Source organism: Peromyscus leucopus, chromosome 3 (assembly GCF_004664715.2).
Source record: "Peromyscus leucopus breed LL Stock chromosome 3, UCI_PerLeu_2.1, whole genome shotgun sequence".
Lineage (NCBI taxonomy): Eukaryota > Metazoa > Chordata > Mammalia > Rodentia > Cricetidae > Peromyscus > Peromyscus leucopus.
The window spans coordinates 148,611,797-148,632,754 of record NC_051065.1 but is presented as its reverse complement, the minus strand read 5'-3'; the positions used below and the strand labels follow the sequence as shown (position 1 = coordinate 148,632,754).

Below are 20,958 nucleotides of genomic sequence, written 5' to 3'. Positions count from 1 at the left end.
AGGAAAGGAGGGAGAGAAGGAAGGAAGGGGAGGGAGGGAAGGAGAGAGGTAGGGAGGAAAGAAAAAGAAGACTAGAGGGGAATGGAAGGATTCATTTGAAAAGCATCAATGTCTCCATCCTCCATGTTTCTTCCAAGGCCTGCTAGGACACTTTTTCACAATGCTCAGGATTCACTGTTCTGCCAACAGCAACCTGTTGTCTCCAAAGCGCTGACCTGCCTGGAGTCATCCTGGAAGTCAATAGAGCACAGGGGAGATGGCAGCTCTGTGTACACCAAGGCACTGCTGGCCTACGCTTTCGCTCTGGCAGGGAACCAGGACAAGAGAAATGAAATCCTAAAATCACTTGATACTGAAGCTGTAAAGGAAGGTAGGAATGTGTGTTATCCTGTTTGTCTCCATCTAGTTCCAGTGACGGGAAACGGGAGCAGACGATGTGTGGAAATAGTATTACATTTTAGTTCCGTCCCCATGGCACTCTGAGGTTTCTCCTTGGACTGACACATTAGGAAATTAGCCTTTCTTCTACACACAAACACCTTCTCTTCTGTGTTTTCTCCTAGTGTACCCAAATGAACAAATGTAATATCACAATAGAATGCACACAGTTCAACTACCGTTACAAAGGGAAATGTAGCTAAAGCTTAACTTTCCTCTCTGATACACATATACCTGTCAGGAGGAGGCAACACTATAAAGAACAGGAAAAAAGAACCGATGCTCAAGGTTTTGCTCTTTCAACTGCAATTCTGAAACCAATGGGAAACTTCCCTTAGTCATTTGGACTGAACATTGAACAAGTGATGTTTTGTAGGGTGTGAGGGAATTAATGAGTGAAAGAATCATGTCTGTTCTTGTCTTCTCACCAACTCTGCTAGAACATCATTGAGGGTACAGTTTAGTTAATACCTTAGGAATTTCTGTCTTGATATCTTTCTCAGTTCTACCCTATCATACCAGCAGCAGATTTTTTACTGGTAATAATAAAACTCGGGATATTGTGAGTGAAAACTTTAAAACCTGCTCCAACCTTCTTCTATTTTCTTCTTTCTAGATAGAAACATACAGTCATTCTTTGGCTACTCACACTTCTAGTTATTTCTCTATTTTTACCCTAAGACAACTCCGTCCATTGGGAAAGACCTCAGAAACCCAAGAATTCAGAGAGGTATCTGTACAAAGCACAGGCTCCTTCTGCTGAAGTGGAGATGAATGCCTATGTCCTCCTCACTCTCCTCACTGCCCAGCCAGCCCCAACCCCTGAGGACCTGGCTTTGGCAGTGCGCATCATGAAGTGGATCACAAAGCAGCAGAATTCCCATGGTGGCTTCTCTTCCACACAGGTCAGTGACTTCTTTCAGAGTCCCATGCAGTGAGGGGATTTGAACAAGAGTTGCAGGAACAAGAAAAAAGGGAAGAGGAGGAAAAAACAAGGACATGTTCCTCATGGGTATTTTGAGTCTATAGGAAGTGAGGGGTGATACATTCCATAATAAATTTTCCTAGTTCCTGTGTTCAGACACAAGAGGTCTCTTCATGCCACATTTAGTGAAACAGGCCTAAGTTGCCGAGAACTTCTGACCCAGACCCAAACCTTGATAGAAAACAATGGCAAAAACCCTGGAGTGTCCAGAATCCTTATATGATCCCTCACTCTAGAATAGTACATAGAGTATCGAAAAGATGCTACTTAAACCAAACTGACATCGTTATCATCCTGTAGCCCTTAGTTGCGGCCCTTTCCATTCCCTTGACAGATTCTTTTAATCTTATGTGTAGAGAAATTGTCCTCAGGTTTTCCCCAAGCTAGTAGGAACTCCTGCTGTCCTGCTTAATCTCTTGAGAGTTGGAAACAATTAAGACTGTAAACTATTTGCTTTATCATCTAGTCAGTATAATTCTCATGAGGTAATAATTTCCAAAACTATTCATCTACCATAGTGTCTATAAATGATGCTCCTGGTATTCAGGGCATATATGGCAGAGTTAATCTCCAGAAAGGGATAGTGAAGAGGTCAGTTCCTCTAAAGGAGGGTAATGTACAAACAGGAGCCTTCCATGACATTAGCCTCCCTGTTTGCATTCAATTCTTTCAGTCTTTCACCTCACTAGGCAGTCTGCATTGTAAATACAGTAAAAACCTCACTGCATGTTTCTATTCTCTTGTTGGGCTCTGCAGTCAGGATAGCATCTGGAGCTGACTTGGGATAAGGAGGGATCCTGTGGGAGAGATCCTCTCTAGAGCATGGAGTATATCCCCAGAGAGTATGCTGCTGAGGAGCAAGGCGAGGAAGGACAGCACTAGATCACAGTTTTTCCTTTATTTGATAAGATTGGATCATGACTGGCACCTGGCCATGATGTTGATGTCTCTTGAGTGTTCCTCAGTGCAGAAGAAAGTTTGGTGATGAGAGCAAGAAAGCCATTTTGTTGAAAGATGCTTGGCATCTTCACAGGAATCAAGGACAAAGGAAGAAAAACAGAAAATGCTAGGAGGGAAATCTAAGTTGTATTTACTCTTTGTACTGGTTTGGGGGAAATCTGCATATGCCAGGGTGTCTGTGTAAGGAGGGAAATTAGGTGGATGTATTTGGTTCTCAAATATTCCCTAAATTAAAGTCTAGAGATCAAATAACTAGAGACAAAACCTCAGGACACTTTTGTCACAGCCACAGGAAGAGCCTGAGTCCTTCCATACTGACGCTAAACTGAACTTTTACTCTCATCCCTCACAGGACACTGTGGTAGCTCTCCATGCTTTGTCCAAGTATGGAGCAGTTACTTTTGCTAGAAGTCAGAAAACTCCTCTGGTGACCATCCAGTCTTCAGGGACATTTTCTAGAGAGTTCCAAATAGAGAACAGCAATCGCCTGTTGCTGCAGCAGGCCCCACTACCAGACATCCCTGGGGACTATGACATCAAAGTGTCAGGGGAAGGATGTGTGTATGCTCAGGTAAGATTCTGGGGAAGTGGTGAATATACAGCTGGGAGCCTCCTTCCCCAAAATGGAAAGTATCCCTTTGCCTACCTGCACACATTATGTTCAAATTGGGAGAAATTGATCCAAGGATCTGGTGCAATGGAGGTAAATATTTCTATTCACTACTTGTCAGACAACGCTAAGATACAATGTGCACTTGGAGAAACAGGAGTCTGCATTCACTCTGCGGGTACAGACAGTACCTCTGACTTGTGATAACCCCAAAGGCCACAACAGCTTCCAGATCTCACTAGAAATCAGGTATGAGCCTCTGTCTCTCTTGGCTACTACAGTGTTTTCTTCCTAGATCTCTTCACAGAATGGGTTCAGAGATATCCAAAGCAAGGCTCTTCGTTAGGATTTTGCTCTGTTAAAAAAAAAAATACTTGACTTCAGCAAAGTGAACAATGAAGAATTATAGAATTATTATCTCTAATTTGCATATTTTGGGGGTTCCTTTCTCGCCCACTATCATAGTAATATAATAGATTATTCTTTTTTCCATGATACTTCAATGTGGCTTATTCTTCTTCACCAACAAAGGTGAGCCTTCCTGGTCTCTTAAGATTCCATTTTTCTAGAGGGAAAAAAAGATATTCTGTTCTTCTGACACGTGTCAAAAACTTCATATAAACTATAACCAGCAGTGAATGCTAACTGCAAAAACTGAAAGGATCTTGGATGGAAAGAAGATACCCACAGTGTGACCTATGATCTTGTTTCCCACAGTGTGGTGGGGTGTAGCTTGTTGTTTTACTCTTTGGGAGACTACCACCCTGCCCCCAAATAAATACCTGGAGACTTATTCTTACTTTATGAATGACTAACCTTAGCTTGGCTTGTTTCTAACCAGCATTTCTAACTTCACTTAAATTATCCCATTTCTCTTTAGCTATGTTTTGCCCCTGGGCTTTTTACCTTTCTTTATTCTATGTATCTTGCTTTCCTTCTTATTCTGTGACTGGCTGTGTGGCTGGTGGCTTGGTCCCTGGCTCCAATCCTCCTCCCCTCCCTTTCTTCCCCCTTACTCTTCTTCTTGAGCATAGATTTCTCCTCCTATATATTCTCTCTGCCTACCAGCCCCACCTATCCCTCTCTCCAGCTTAGCTATTGGCATTCCCCTCTTTATTAGTCCAATTAGGTGTTTCAGGCAGATAAAGTAATGGTTTACAGAGTTAAACACATGCAACATAAAAGACTGCAACACATCTTTGCATCATTAAACTAATATTCCACAACAGTGGTGTGTTTGTACATATATGTGTGTGTGCGTGTGTGTGTGTGTGTGTGTGTGTGTGTGTGTGTGTGTGTGTGTGTGTGACAGAGAGAAAGAGAGAGACAGAGACAGAGACAGAAACAGAAACAGAGGACATCCTCATCCACAGTTTTTGGGTTCCACATGTATTAGCTTTTTGAGAAAGGTCTCTTAACAGTCCAGGACTTACTAAGCAGACTCTGCTGGGTTGTCGGCACACCCCATGGATCCCTCTATTTTTAAGGAACTCTACAGATGATATTGTTATACAGTCTATTTTCAGAATTATTTATATTGACATAAAAGGCCATATATTTTTAACTATAGAAAAAAATCACATATGGCATATCAGGAATTGCTACTGGACCTCAAAAGAGGCAAGATTCAAAGTATTAAAAATATTCCTTCCATCCACTTCTCTGGTCTGCAGTTATACAGGGAGCCGTCCATCCTCTAACATGGTGATTGTTGATGTGAAGATGGTGTCTGGTTTCATTCCATTGAAACCAACAGTGAAAAAGGTGGGTGGACCAGATGTTTGGATTTCTGTATCCTCAGACCAGGAATGTGCCAACATCATCATAATAATGCCAACCTGAATCAAAGCAACATTAGTACTAATCTGACAAAATTGGATTTATATAATTCTAAGTATAGGTGTGGTCTGTGATAATGACCAGAAGAAGAATTAAAAACAAAGGTGTCTGAGTTCATTTAGTTCACAATAATTTTTAAAGCATAATGAACTTAGTCAATAATGATTCAGGGGAAAATATTATTAAATACCTAAATTGTAGATGTGGCGCTTTAAGAACTTTGAAAATTAACATCAAGCTAAGATCAATAGCAGAGTACAGAGAAAGATACTTGCCCAGAGAATATGAGGTGAGTACTATCGAATGCATGACCACTTAATTCCTATCTCTCCCCATCTCCTTTGACTTCAAACAAAGGTCAAAAATACCGATTACTAAGTCGGGTCATATTCTGTCAGGCCTCTAGTGGAGTGGCATTCCCAGTCTTCTTCGTGTATTTTCATTCTTATTGGAAAGTATCATCTTCCAACTCATTTTAATGAATTGGTGACATCTCTTTCTATCATCTTCCATCCCTCAGTTCATTTGCCTTCTTCACCCCCAAGGCCTTTGCCTTTTCAGTAACACAGTGTTTTCTCTCATTCCAGCTTGAAAGATCAGAGCATGTGAGCAGAACAGAAGTGAGCAACAACAATGTCTTACTATATGTGGATCAGGTGAGGGTCCTTCCTGCCTCCCTAACTGTGTCTAGGTGGACAGTCCTTGGTTTATGTAGGTCAGGTGAGGGTCCTTCTTGCCTCCCCAGACATGTCTAGGTGGTTCTTTGTGAGAAAGATAAGGCAGATGAAAAGCAATTCTAAAGGAAGTTTTTTAGAGAGGCACCTTCCCTCTGCTCATACTAGATGATATTTTAAATCTCTTTCTCTGGCCAGGCTCAGCAGTTAAGAGCACTTACTTCTCTTGAAGAAGACCAGAAAACAATTCCAGAACCCATACCAACTCATATCTTCCTGTAACTCCAGTTCCAGGGGATCTGATTCCTGCTTTTTTCCTCCACTAATATATATGCATACATATGAAATAATAATAATAAATAATAATAATGTAATATACAAATCTTGAAATCCCCTTTCCTCATTGCTGGCTTTCCTGGGACTTATCATGGGCTCCCAAGTCAGCAGGTCAAAGGGCTTAACTGTCACCCTGAACAAAGCCCTACATCACACACTGGGGAGGAATATGGATTTTTGGATAGTTTAATAGACTAGAAAAGTTTCATATACTCCCAGGAGCCTCTACTTCAGTTCCTCACGTCTCTACTCTAAAGTCCAATCACCATCCACATATGTGAGCAGTTAGGAACACAGTGACTGAGAGGTTAAATGCTATCCATGCATAACTGCTTCTCAAATACGAGGGACTGAGTGATGCTGAAGAAAAACATTGGCCACCGCCATGATGTGATTCTGGATTACTTTTCTCTCTTTCTCAGGTGACCAATCAGACACTGGCCTTTTCCTTCGTCATTCAACAAGACATCCCAGTGAGGAACCTGCAGCCTGCCATTGTGAAAGTCTATGACTACTACGAGACAGGTAAGCAAGGGATTAGGAAGCGCCCTAAAGCAACTTGAAGTTTTCTCTTTTTTCCTTTTCTACATGTTTTTTTTTTTAAAGACAGTTTCTCAATATGCAGTCCAGGCTGACCTCAAACTTTCAATCCTCCTGACTCAGCTTCCCGAATGCAGATATTTCTTGTATATATCATTGCACCCAGTTTTTTTTCACTCCCAGTGTTTAAAACAATTATTTTTCAGACAGTGACACATTTTATAGGCCTTACTGGACAAATCAACTCTTAATAAAAGAATGTGAGTGTGACAAACATTTGTAAGATTTCAGTTTATTCAGCCACTGATGTCTTGTTGCTACCCTTTTGTCCAAACAATCATATGTGACCAAACATGTCTAAATAACTCAAGGGACCTAACATTTGACAAAGAAGTGTCTATTGGTGGAAAGACACACAAATATACTTCTGAAAATAGCAACGTAAAGATGAAGAATTATACAAACAATTATAGTGGGAATAAAAAGATGAGAGAGAATTGTAGCCTGAGTGGTCATTGATGACAAAAGAGAGAGAGCAAAGCCAGCGCTGGGGAATAAAATGGGGGTTTTCAGTGCCAAATGTTTCAGAATAGAAGAGTTCAAGAAATACTGAAGGAAAAAAATCAGAAATATAGAAAGGCATCTGAGAGGACACAGGTCTCCACGGATCACTCCCTGTATTCTGCTCAAACCCTGCAGAATAAGCACACTCCAATATTCTCAGTTGGGTGAATTATTCTGGTGCTGTTGCCCATTTGCTTATTTATTTCGTGAGAGGGAGGCATGTCACGGTGCCTGTGGAGGTCACAGAGCAATGAGGAGAAATGGTTCCTCGCCCTCTGCCCTGTGGATCCTGAGGACTGAACTCACTGTGGTCACTAGGCATGGCATCAAGCGCCTTTCCCCACTGAGCCATCTTGCTGGCCCAGGATAAACGTGTCAACCAGTGGCTTCAAGGGCAATATTTCCATTGCTTGGTTTGTCTGATGTCCACAGAGAGATGACTTTTCAGTAACCATTCAGGTTCTGATGGAGGAAATTGGTCAGTCCCAACACATCCACTGTGCTCTACAAAATGCTGTAGCATCAAACTCCCATTCTCAATTTTTTTCCATGTCTTTCAGATGAAATGGTTTTTGCTGAATACAGCGCCCCCTGCAGCTCAGGTGAGCTCCTAGCACTCCTTGCCACAAGCCTTCCTCTGACCTCTTTCTCTTCAAAACTACCCAGAACTTCTGTTAGATGATCTCACAACCCTCTCGCTGTGTGCAAACACAGAATGGTACACCTTGGGATTGGCACACTAACGCTGGAAGACTCCTCTAACTTCCTTACCAAAGTATATCATAGCTTATGGTAGAAAATCCAATGGATCCCATTCTCTCCCACAGCCAGTTTGCTTTCCTGCAGAAAACCCTGCTGTCCATACCCAGTTAGAATTATATTCACCTGATGTGCTGTTTTCTTCTCTCCACATACACAGAGAAACAAAATTCTTGAAATTTATATCTGTGGACAAGACATTGCTAGAATCCCAAACCCAGGAACCTTCAAGATGGTGATTTTTGTTTGCCTCTGCAATACAAATACTGAAAAAGTGTGGTAAATAAATGCCTAATGATAATGATAAATCTGTTGAGTTATGTAATGGAAGGTGTTCTTGTTTTGAAACAAAATGTCCCCCACAGGCTTGGGTGTTTGAACAGTTGGTCAGTCCCAAGCTGGTGCTGTTCTGCCAGGTTGTGAAATCTTTTGGATACAGGTCCTAGATGGCAGTAGGGGTGAAGCTTGACAATTCTAGCCTAGTGAAGTTTTGTCTGCTTCTTGATCCATGGAGTATGAGGAATCCATTTCATAAATTCTTGCAATTTGGACCTAAACATTCCTAGCCACTGTGCTTTCCCTATCGTGATGGGCTGCATCCCCTTGACTTGAGAACCACCATCTAATGGCCAGGTGACCATGATGGGCTGCATCCCCTTGACTTAAGAACCACCAGCTAATGGCCAGGTGACCATGATGGGCTGCATCCCCTTGACTTGAGAACCACCAGCTAATGGCCAGGTGACCTTGATGGGCTGTATCCCCTTGACCTGAAAACCACCAGCTGATAACCAGATCTTTAAACACATGAGCCCTTTGGGACATTTGGGATTCAAACCCTAATGGCTAGTTAGTGTCTTAATTAGGGTTTTTCTGTTGCTGTGAAGAGACACCATGGCCACAGCAACTCTTATAAGCAAAACATTTAATTGGGTTGGCTCACTAACAGTTTCAGAGGTTCAGTCCATTATCATCCTGACAGACAGATGTGGTGCTGGAGTTGAGAGTGCTACATCTTGCAGGCAACATAAAGTCAACTGACTGTCACACTGAGTGAAGCTTGAGAAAAGAGACCTCAAAGTCCACCCTCACAGTAACACACTTTCTCCAACAAGGCCACATTTCCTATGGTGCCATTCCCTTTGGGGGCCATTTTCTTTCAAACCACCACAGTAAGCCTGTTGTTCTGAAGCCTGTGGCAAGGCAGCATGTCACAGGGGAAAGTTACTCCCTTCAGGGGTGGCATTCAAAGGAGAGAAAGAAAAGGACATAATCCCCTCAGTGACCTTTCTTGCTCCCATTGGCCAGGCCCTTCTAAAAGTCCCCAAACCTCCCAATTGCACCTCAGGCTGAGGGCCTGTGCTCTCAAGGCCTCAGTTCCTAATGTGGCCTTTTGGGAGGTGATGGGAATCTTAAGAACTTGATGGTGTCCTCCTAGGGCTGGTGGGACCAGGCTCCTACTCACTGGCTTCCCTTTTTCTTCCATACCCATGAGGTAGTACTTTACTTAGCTTTGCTGAGGTTTGTCATGCACCGTGACCTCTGTGCTCCCTCACCACAGGACCTGAAAGAGCAGGACAATCAATGAGTCAGAATGAAGAGTTCCCTCTCTAAGTTGATTGTGGCAGACAACTGGTACAGTAACAAGTCTGTCTTAATGAAAACACGATGGCAGTGTTTATTTATGCCACTATGAGAATGGAGATATGAGTTGAGAATAATTTATCAAGAGTGTTATTTTATTGTAGAAGCTGGTGGGATCATTTAAAAATAAGGGTTATGAGACTCATGGTGGCTGATGCTTTAAGTCCCAGCTCTCAGGAGGCAGAGGCAGGTGGATCTCTGTGTTTGAGACCAACCTGGTCTACAGAGTGAGATCCAGAACAGCTAAGGCTACACAGAGAAACCCTGTCTCAAACAAACAAACAAACAAACCAAACCCAACAACAAAAACCAATGGTTGTGTAACCAGATATGGTGTAGGATAACAACAAATGGATGCTGGAGCTGTGGTGGGAAGGTCACAGCAGGTCTTTCTCAAGTAAGCTTCTACTTCTTAAAACATTTTTATTTAATTTTAGGGAAATCCAAAATTGTTTGGAGAATACAAGAGGTACTAGAACAAAATGAAATTCTCCTGAGAGATTTTAACAACGGGAACTTCTCTGGAGATTAGACCCAGCTGCCTATGTAAATTTTTTCTGTAATTCACTTCAGTAATGAGACAGGGTCAACAATGTATTTCCAGAATCGTTATGCATCTTACTTTGAGGTAGAATTAGGAATAGAAGACTATTCAAATTAGGCTACGTGCAGATAAATGAGATTTTAAAGAATGGATGCTGTTATGAGACACACATGAGCAATGCTGGATGCATGGCTCAGTTCCTTGCACCTTGTTGTAGTTTACTGTGTGTTCCCTGTTTGCTCTTGTTCTGGTCACAGTAGCCAAATCCTTTTTCCCCCAGGACATTAATGAAAGATTACCAGATTACCACAGGGTGGCAGCAAAGGTTAAAATATAAGTACTGCTCTTTTATTAACACCACACAAGAAAGTAAGAAATGGACAACATGCTCCAGTGGACGGCCCTACACCCACATGAAGACAGACAGCTCTAACTGGACTCAGTGGACTATAAAAGAGGAAAATCAAGAGGAAGAGGAGGAAGAGGAGAAGGAGAAATGAAGCTGGGAGAGGAACATGAGGTGGATGATATGATCAAAATATATTGTATAAATATATGAAATTCTCAAAGAATGAATAAAATAAAATGGCCAAAAGGAAAAGAGACAAGGAAAGGAAAATAAGTGTGGAACAGTAAAATGATAAAAATACAGCAATAAAGTATCTGGTGTAATATTTGATTCTCTTTAACCTACCAAAGCTGCAGGGCAGACTCATGTGGACAGAGGGACTAAATTCCACACTGGAACAGTGGCCCAGCCCATGGCATGGCTGGACAGGAGTCAGGCCCCGTAGCTTCAGGAGATGCTCCTTCCCACTCCATGACTTTTGGTGACTAGTTGATCTGCTGAAATGCAGACATGGTTTTCAAATTAGGTCCCTGGGCTTTTCCTAAAAGGACACTGATTATGTGGTGAAAGCTCTTCCCTCTTGATCTAATAACTGCCCAAAGACCTCCATCTCTCGATACCCCCATGTTGGGAGTTAGGACTTCCAAATACTGAAGACTCACAACCATTGAGTTTGTGACAGTGCAGGGATCATAATCAACAGCAGAGTCACAGTGACAGAATAATGTGACTCCCACTGACACTCTGAATCGGATATTGAATAATATGAATAAACCTACTGACTCCTCCCTTGATTTTTATAAACAGAAAAGTTCAGGTCAAGTATATAAAACTCTGACCTGAACTATAAAGACCATCGAAGCCAATTCCCAGACATCAGCCAGTTTACAGAGAAGGGAGTTTGACATCCTTGAGGAAACACCCTGGTGTCACCAAATATGGACACAGTTCCTTCCCTAAAAGAATCTCCAAGCTTTAGCAGGGTAAGTGAACACTGAGGAGAAAGCAGTAATTCGATCCTTAGAGAACAACTGGACACAGAGTTTAACATGACACTAGTTCCAGGAAACATAAAATATCACTGTAGCCCTCTAGTAAAAGGAGGGGTATATAGGGATGGGGGATGGTAGATAGGAATTGAATTAAAAAGATTTAACTCCAGTAAACTGGAAAGTCTATAGGAAATAATAAATTTCTAAGCATGTACATGACTGATAAAGTATATACATTTCTAGGCATATCTGTGACTTACCAAGGCAACATCAACAATGTACACAGATCTAATGAAATGATCCACAGGGGAAAGTTATTGACAACCATGCTAATTGTGCTGATTTAAATATATGAAACCTTTTATTAGTGGGTGACCAAGACCAGACTCATGCCTCAAAGTTTCTTGGTGCCAAAGCTCAGAGTGCAGCACTTTTAAAGACAAAAACCACAATTACATCAGTGTCTGAGTGGGAGTCAGAGCAGCATCTGTCTTTTTGGAAGACTTGGTGGTATCTTGCATACACTACATGACAATTACTTTTTACTTACACTTCCTCTAAGTTATTTTAATTTATGTGTTAGCCAGCTCAAACATCAGTTATTTTGGTTAATAGGGCTGGACTGTGGTCAGGTCACAGACAGTCTCAAAAGGTTGGCCAAGGAGTATATGGCCATGGGAGTTGGGAGCTTGGAAGGCTGAGGAGTGTGGAGGTAGAAACAAAATAGTCAGGACAAGATAGCATCACCTTAGCCATTTCACTATAGTGAGCAATGAAACTGAAGTATAATAATCTCCTAACAAGAATAGCTAAAGACTAATTGCTTAGAAATAGTTAGAAAAGGACTAACAAACACCTTGCACTAGTCCATAAAATAGAGAAGGAAGGAATGCTTCTTAACTTCTGTGAATAGGAAGAAATGCTCAAATAAACTACTTCTACAATCAGTATTACCTTGACACCAAAACCAGATAAGGAAACAAGCAAAAAGCAACTATTTCTTTTGTGAACATAGATACAAACGTCCTCAAAAATTCACAGATTTAATTTCACTTTAGAAAGACCATGCACTAAGATTAAGTTGTCTCTTGTTCTCGAATGCAATGATGGCTGGACAAATTAGTAAGTGTTCTGAAGCACATGATCATTTCAATCCATGTAGAAAGTGATTGACAAAATCAGGTCTTTCTCCATCATAAGAAGAACTGAAGAAACTGAGTATAGAAAGAACACACCTCAGTGTAATAATGTCTATGTACAACAACCTGTAGGCATCATTCTGTTGGATAGAAAAAAATAAAACATTTTCTCTAACATCAAGAGTGAGACAAAGACTCAATTCTGGCCATTATTATTGGATAAAATATTTGAACTCCACTGGGTGTGATGGAGCATGCCTTTAATCCCAGCACTCAGGAGGCTGAGTAGTTCTCTGTATATTTGAGCCAACCTGGTCTACATGATGTGACCCTATCTTGAAAAGAAAAGAAAAATGGAAAGGAAAAGAAAAGGTCCTTGAAATTTTAGCCTGAGCAAATAAAAGAAGTCAAGTAGAGACCAAACGGTCAGATTATCCTTTTTGCAGATGATAATGTACTTAAAAGACCCCAAGACTACCAGATGACTCTTATATCTGATAAATATTGTCAGAAAAGCAGTAGGATGAAAACTCAAGGTACAAATATTGCATTCATAATAACCTCAAATAATGAAAAACCTGAGTATAAACATAATCAAAGGCATTAAAGACCGCTCTGAAGAAAACCATAAGTCCTAAAGGAAGAAACTAAAGAAGACTCTGAAAGGTAGAATGACCTTCCTTGTCCACGAATCAACAAAATATTGTGAAAATGACAATATTATTAGAAATTATCTAGAAATCTAATACATTCCTTCCACTTAACCTCCTCACAGAAATGGAAAAGAAGCTCAATATTTTAAAGAAACACATACACACTCAAACAAAGTGGGGGAGGAGGAAAGCACTCAAGAAAGACAAAGAGAAATAGCCAAAGATCTCGAATGAAAAGAGCCATACTGTATGTATTACAATAGCTGACGTCAAAATGCACTACTGAGCCATAGAAATAAAGCCATCAGCTACAATCATCAAATTCTCCATAAAGGTGCCAAAAGCATACACTGAGAAACTGTATTAACAAGTGCTGCTGAAAAAACTGGAATCCTACATCTAAAAGACTGAAAACCACATCCCTATCCCTCACCCTATTGAAAAATCAGCTCATAATGGATTGAGGTCCTTAATTGTAGCAATATCGCCCACACTACCACCACCCGTTCACCATGTCCGAGCAAGCGGTTGTGGATCAAAAAAACAGAGACAAGAGACAGCAGGTCATTCGCCTCAGCAGAATGACGAATGCCATTTATTGAAAGAGGGAGGAAACCTTAAATACAGGCTTACAGTACAATGGAAGAACCTCAGAGGGCAGAAGTTTTCTACAGATGTTCTACATTCTTGCATCTAAACTGTTTACGCCTAATATGCAGGATACACAAACAAGGAACCTTTCAGTGAGCGTTCAGGAGGAAGAAAACCAGCAGGGAATCAGCATAGGGAGGACATCTGATCAAGGTCAGCAAGCAAGGCAACAGCTACCCAAAATGGGGGGCCAAGGTCCTATACTTATTGTAAGACTTTCACTTTTAAACTTCTAGAAGAAGACACAGAGAAATATATAAAGATTTTAATAGGACTCTAATATCTCAGGAAATAATATCAGGTGTTGACAGACATGATTCCATGAAGTGAAGAAAGCAACTGAACAGCAAAGGAAGTAACTCCTAGTAGGGTAAGAAACAGACTAAAGGAATAAAAGAAAATCTTTTCCAGTTATTCATCTCACAAGGAATTGATTCAAGAGAAAAAACAGAGAGAATATATATATAGTAAAGAAAGAAAACATATACACCTGGAAAATATAGTCTATGACCCTATAGCCTGTACCCTTAGCCCCAGCTCTGAGGAAGCAGAGACAGGAAAACACAAGTTAGACCCGGCTATCTTGGGCTACATAGGAAGCTCATGGTCCACTTAAGCTACATAGCATGTCTGATGTATTTTTTAAGAAAGAAAAAGAAGCCCCCCCCAAAAAAACCAAACACTATGGTGATATTTTATTTGTACTGAAATGTGATTTTAACTTTATGTTAATAAATAAAGTTGCCCTGGGGTCAGAGCTATTAGAGCCATAGTAAGAGTGTGGTGGTTAGAAGAGCTAGGTAGATTTCTGTGTGTTCAGGGATACAGCCAGTATTGGAGACATACGCCTTTAAGACCTGGAGGGCGGTACTTACAGGCAGTGATGAGGCAGTCATGTGGTTGGGTTTACAACCAATGAGAAGGCAGAACAGAAAGACTATTTAAAGACAGACAAACAGGAAGAAACTCTCTCTCGGGGAAGCTAGGAGCACTGCAGGAGGTAAGATTTTAGCTCTGAGCTCTGACCTCTCGGCTTTCTCTTTTACATTGGCTTTGTGTTTCTTATTTTAATAAGACGATTGGTTACATCTACAAAACACCAAAGTGCCAAGCAATGCAATTGATAAACACAAAAATCAACAGAACATATTTTGGTTATGTGAGAAATTGTTCATCATGTTTACCTATTAAAGAAAAGAGGTGGGAATCGGGGGTGGGCTGGCAGGAAGGGGAGGGGAACAGGAGGGGGGAGAACAAGGGAATCCATGACTGATATGTAGAACTGAATGGTATTGTAAAATAAAATAAAAGGAAAAAAACAAAAAATTTAAAATTAAAAAAAAAAAGAAAGAAATGGAAATCAAAAAGTAAAATGGAATGTTACCTTTCCCGGGCTTAATGGCTACTGTGAAAAAATAAATGCAATAAATGCTGGTGAGGATGTGGAGAAAACGTGACTCTGCACTGTTGATGAGAATTTAGTCTGGTCAGGCACCCTCTCCACTATTACTGCAAATCCTAGCTGGGGACATCCTGGTGGATTCCTGAGAGTTTCCCAGGCACCAGGTTTCTCCCTAGCCCCATCATGGCCCCTCTCTTTTGCTGCTCTCCCTCTCCATCTCTTTCACTACTCAGCCAATCTGATCCCTCATATTACCATCCCTACTTCATCCCCTCTTTACCTCCCACCCCAGTTCACCCAGGAAATCTCATGTATTTCCCTTTATCAGGGCGATCCATGGCTGTCCCTCTTAAGGTCCTTCTTGTTACCTAATTTCTCTAGGACTGTGGGTTCTAGTCTGGTTAAGTTTTGCTTTACATCTACTATCCACTTATGAGTGAATACATACTGTGTTTGTGTTTCTGGGTCAGGGTTACCTCCCTCAGGATGATTTTTTATAGTTCCATCCATTTGCCTGCAAATTTCATGATGTCTTTTTTTTTTTTAAACTCCTGAGTAATACTCTATTACGTGAATGTACCACATTTTCTTTATCCATTCTTTGGTTTAGGGGCATCTAGGTTGTTTCCAGGTTCCAGCTATTAGGAATAATGCTACTATGAACATAGTTGAGCAAGTGTCCTTGTGGTATGATTGAGCATCCTTTGGGTATATACCCAAGAGTGGTATCACTGGGTCTTGAGGTAGATTGATTCCCAATTTCTGAGAAACCACCATACTGATTTCCAAAGTGGCTATTCAAGTTTGCATTCCCACCAGCAGTGTAGGAGTATTCCAGGGGAAGTTTTTCGAAACATAAACTCTGTGTGTGTGTGTGTGTGTGTGTGTGTGTGTGTGTGTTTAAAATAAAATATTTTTAAACTACATGTAAGAAGGTGGACAGAAAATGAATTCTCATTCATTGCTGGTATGAGCTTGATTTACAGAGAACTACTCAGCAATGTTTACAAGCACTAAAAATATACAAAACTATATCTTGGAAAATTGAGTCCTAACAAACCTCTTTGTACAGGCAAAAGAGGAAAGGATCTAAGCCTATACTGAGAGACAAAGAAACTGGTAAATCCATAAAATGCACTCAATCCAGGCACATAAAAGAATTACAAGGCAGCCAGGCATAGTGACAAAGTATTATACTCTCATGTGGGAGGTTGAGGTAGGAGAGTATCTTGAGGCCAACAGACCAGCCTGGGGAATATAGCTAGACTCAAAGTGACAAAACAAAATGAAACAGGGCCATTTTAATAATTATGGACACAGAAAAATATCATTATGACCTTTCAAGGAACAAGGCAATGCTTGCCTATAGATAGTTTTACCGATATTAACTCTTTTGCAAATGGTTTGGTTGGTTGGTTGGTTGTTTTTATGGCTTGTGGTTTTGTCCTTTGGTTGGAGGCTTTTGTTTTGTTTTGTAGGATGAGTATTGAACCCATGACCTCCACAAGCTATCACTGAGCTATATTGCCAGTCCCTCCCCCAAAGACTCCCTTAGTGAACCCCATATTGTGCTGACCACACTTTGTCCCAGCTGCTCTCAAAAAGAGGACAAGACATTTTCTAAAGAAAACTCAAGAAATAAACAAATTCATTAATAAGTGTAAACAAAAAACGAAATAATCGTGTGTCACTTAGAGATGGGGACATATTATGAGAACTGCACCATTGACAGGCTTTGATTTCATCCTTGTACAAACATTACAGGGTATACTTATGCAAATGTCCATGTTACCTGTCAACTGCTTTCTGTGGCCTCTAATTGTAATTGTTAATGCATGATAATTATGCAAATTAGTAGGATCCTACCCACCCGTGCTCTTTCTACCCTCCTTTTTTACTTCTCTACCCACCTCTGCACAGCCTCCTTTTAGGGCTACTGGAGCCCTCTTCCACTTCCAGCCCCCCATGGATTTTTCTTTATCTTCGACATATGAAGAGAGACACATCACTGTTGTGTTTCTGCATCTGGCTGATTGCACTTTCCATCATGACCTTCAGTTTTACCCATTTTCCTTCAAGTCAAGAATTTTATTCCTCTTCATTACAGAACAGCATTTGTGTGTGTGCGCGCGCGTGCGTGCGTGTGTGCGTGAGTGCGTGCGTGTGCGTGGAAACACATCACAGTTGTGTTTCTTTGTCTGGCTTATTGCTCTTTCCATTATGATCTTCAGTTTTACCCATTTTCCTTCAAGTCAAGGATTTCATTCCTCTTCATTACAGAACAGCATTGGTGTGTGTGTGTGTGTGTGTGTGTGTGTGTGTGTGTGTGTGTGTGTGTGTGTTTGTGAAAAACACATCACTGTTGTGTTTCTGAATCTGGCTTATTGCTCTTTCCATCATGACCTTCAGTTTTACCAGTTTTCCTGCAAGTCACAAGGTTTCATGACTGAACAGCTCTGGTGTGAGTTTGTGTGTGTGTGTGTGTGTGTGTGTGTGTGTGTGTGTGTGTGATGCTTGTATAGTGTGTTGTATTTTCTTTATTTATGTGTAATGGCATCTAGGCAGGCTCCTTATTATGACCATTATTAACAGTGCTGGAGAGATGGCTTAGCAGTTCAGAGCATGTTCTCCTGCAAAGGACTCAGGTTCAATACCCAGCACCCATATAGAGGTTCACAACCATCTGTAACTCCAATTTGAGGGAATCCAACACAATCCTCTGGCCTCTGTTGGCACCAGGTATATACATGTATATATACATACAGGCAAAACACTTGTGTGTGTGTGTGTGTGTGTGTGTGTGTGTGTGTGTGTGTGTGTATTATCTATTTTAAAAAACCAACACTATAATAGACATGGATGTGAAGTGGTCTGGTATGATGACCCCATTCCATCCAGATATATACAGCCAGGAATAGGTTGTCTAGGTCACATGATAGTTCTAATAGGTGGATAAGGGGGCACAGAGGATGTTTGTGCTATTTCCATGCATCATGACTGTATTACTTTATATTTTCCCCAACAAGGTACAAGGGTTCCCACTTCTTCACACCTTCTCTAGCTTGTGTTCATTTTGGGGGGGTATTTATTTTGATGATTGTCATTATAATTAAAGTGAAATGGAATACCATCATTGTTGTTGTTTTTTTTTTTTTTTTTTTTTTTTTTTGCTTTGCAATTCCAAGGTGGCTAAGAGTTATTGAACATATTTTCACTTACTTTTGGTCATTTGCAGTTGTTCTTTTGAGAAGTTATCTATTCAGGTCATTTCTCCATTTTTTGATGGTTTGTTGTTGCTGCTGTCCGTTCCTTTGTACACTCAGGATGCTCCTCTTCTCTTGAATGGACAACTGGCAAAGACTTTCTCCCACCTGTAGGTGGTCTCCACCCTGCTGCCTGTCTGCTTCCTGTGCAGCTCTTCAGTCTGATGTTCTCCCATTCATCCTCTGCTTTTGTTTCCTCTGCTTCTGGGGTGCAGGAACTCTTTGCCTTGAAGTGTTCTCTTCAATGATTCCCTCCAGCAGATTCAAAGTTTCAGGTCCTACATTCAAATCTTTGGTGCATTTTGTTTGATTTCTTTGCAAGGTGGGAGAAGTCACTTCAGTGTTGTGCATGTGGATATCCAGCTTTCCTCCTCGCATTCATTCACTGAAGAGACTGTCCTTAATGCAAAGTATACTTTTGAAAACTTTATTAAAATGAGTTTGTTGAAAGCTGTTGGCATTATGTCTGAGACTTCAGTTCCATTGGTCCATGGGTCCATTTTTATCATTCTGGTTTTATTTCTGTTGTTCTGTATTGTCCTGAAGTCAGCATTTACTACCTCTAAATTTATTGGTTTTGCTCAAAACATATTTGCATATTGGAGGTCTTTGTACTTTTGCATGAGTTTTAGGACTTGGTTATTCTTTCTAGTTCTGTGAAGAATGCCATTAATATATATATCAATGGTATTTCAATATGGATCATGATCTGTAATATTGTTGGGTAGTATTGATTTTTTTAATATGTTTAATTTATTCTCTGACGATATTATATGTGTATATAATGTTTTAACCATTTCAAAGCCTCCATTGTTGTGGGATAATTGTTTTGTACACTGTGAAGATCTGTCTTTACATAGGCACCTTCTTATTGGTTTAATAAAGAACTGAATGGCCAATAGCTAGGCAAGAGAGGATAGGAGGCATTTCTGGGGAGAGAGAGGAAGAGGAGGGGGAATCTAGGTGTGCAGATTTTGCTAGCAGACTCGGGTAAAGTCACATGTTGTACTGTGGAGAGGTAACTGAGCCATGTGGCAGAATGTAGATTAAAAGTATGGGTTAATTAAGTTATAAGAGCTACTTGGAAACAAGTCTAAGCTAAAGGCCAAGTTTCCATAATGAATAATGAGTCTCCATGTCATTACTGGGACCTGGTGGTCCCACAAAGGAAAGTCTGACCACATTTGAGAAAGATGGCTACACACTGTAACCCTCTCTTATCCTCTCCCATTCATTTCTAGACCCTTCCCCCTTCTCAACAAATATCCTCCTATTCCATGTCTCTCAGCTATTTTTAATGATCCATTTAATTTAATTAATGTCACCTGTATGAGCATGGGTGTGGGGTTATCTACTGGAGCATAGTAACTCACCAGTGGCTCCCAAAGAAAAATTAGTCTCCCTCCATAGCAGCTTTAAAACTCTTATCACTCCCAATCCATGAACATGGGAAGCCTTTCCTCCGTTAGTATCTTCTTCAGTTTCTTTCTTCAGTGTCACATAGTTCTCATTGCAGAAGACTTTTATGTTCTTGGCAGTATTTATTCCTAGGAATTAATTGTAGCTATTATGAATGTGACTGACTTTCTATTTCTTTCTCAGTGAGCTCGGAGTATGTTAAAAAGCTACTTATTTAAGAGATCTATCAGTTCTAATAGACTCAGTAGAGTTCTGTGGCTTTTATAGGTGTAGAAGCATTGCATCTACAAGCAGGGATCATTTAACTTCTTTAATTCTTTTTTATTGTCTAATTGTTCTGCATTAAATTTCTAGTACTGTGTTCAATAAGAACAGCAATAGAAAATGTCACAGTTGCACAGTGTTCAGGTGGTAGCATACATCTTCCTGGCTGTTTTTATCAGATGTGTAGTAGCTTGGCCAGCTCTGCATACCCATTCCAGCTCCAGGTGAACAGAGCAAGCAGAACCACCTGACTCCAGCAAAGCACGGCAGTGCTGGTGTGCACACAAGGCCCCAGATCCCTGCACTTCTCCTTAGCCTGGTATGTGGAGACACAGTCCCACCTCCACCACAGACCACTGCTGGCCAGCGTTCCCGGTGTGTGATGACCTCAGACATCAGTCAACACTGCTGCTCCAGAGCTGCAGGCAGCTGTGCAGATTTCCACCTGCTGTGGCCTGGCCATCTGTGACCAGGAAGCGGCTATTCTGAACTCTGTAGTTTCCTTCTCAGTGCAGGTCATACAGAACCTGAAAGCAGACCCCAAGGAACCTCTCACCAGCTAGAGAAAAACTGACGAGAGGCTTTCAGCAAACTGCTTGGAAATACTGAGGACAGGAGTCTGAAAGAAATTGCTAAAAAATATTAACTGAAAGAAGCCGAAGGTGAAACAGAGAACACTGCACAAGAAATCGTGATGGGGAAATCTACAGAGACAACTGAACCAAGTCATAGGAACTCGCGAGCATTAGACTGACAGCTGTGGAACCTGCATGGGACTGGATCAGAACCTCTGCATATGGGAGAGAGATGTGTGGCTGAGTCTGTCGGAGGGGCCCCTGACAGTGTGATCAGGATCTATCCCCAGTGCATGAGCTGGCATTCTGGATCCCATTACCTGTGGATGGACACTTTACTCACCCTTGATGCAGTGAG

The 20,958-nt window shown here is 41.0% G+C and overlaps 1 protein-coding gene across 3 annotated transcripts in view; it reads left to right on the top strand.

Annotated features, from left to right (window-relative positions):
• The window catches only part of LOC114700724 (alpha-1-inhibitor 3-like), a 176,328-nt gene that overhangs the window by 48,025 nt on the left and 107,345 nt on the right, over nt 1-20,958 (top strand). For 2 of the 3 annotated variants that reach the window (XM_037204173.1, XM_037204177.1), the window contains exons 28-35: nt 190-370; nt 1,120-1,343; nt 2,736-2,954; nt 3,115-3,242; nt 4,667-4,757; nt 5,420-5,488; nt 6,265-6,367; nt 7,507-7,548. In XM_037204173.1, coding sequence (XP_037060068.1) covers nt 190-370; nt 1,120-1,343; nt 2,736-2,954; nt 3,115-3,242; nt 4,667-4,757; nt 5,420-5,488; nt 6,265-6,367; nt 7,507-7,548 — 1,057 coding nt within the window. Of the gene's footprint in view, nt 1-189; nt 371-1,119; nt 1,344-2,735; nt 2,955-3,114; nt 3,243-4,666; nt 4,758-5,419; nt 5,489-6,264; nt 6,368-7,506; nt 7,549-7,865; nt 8,014-20,958 lie in introns of those variants that run through there. The other variant, XM_037204174.1, reaches the window with a different exon arrangement.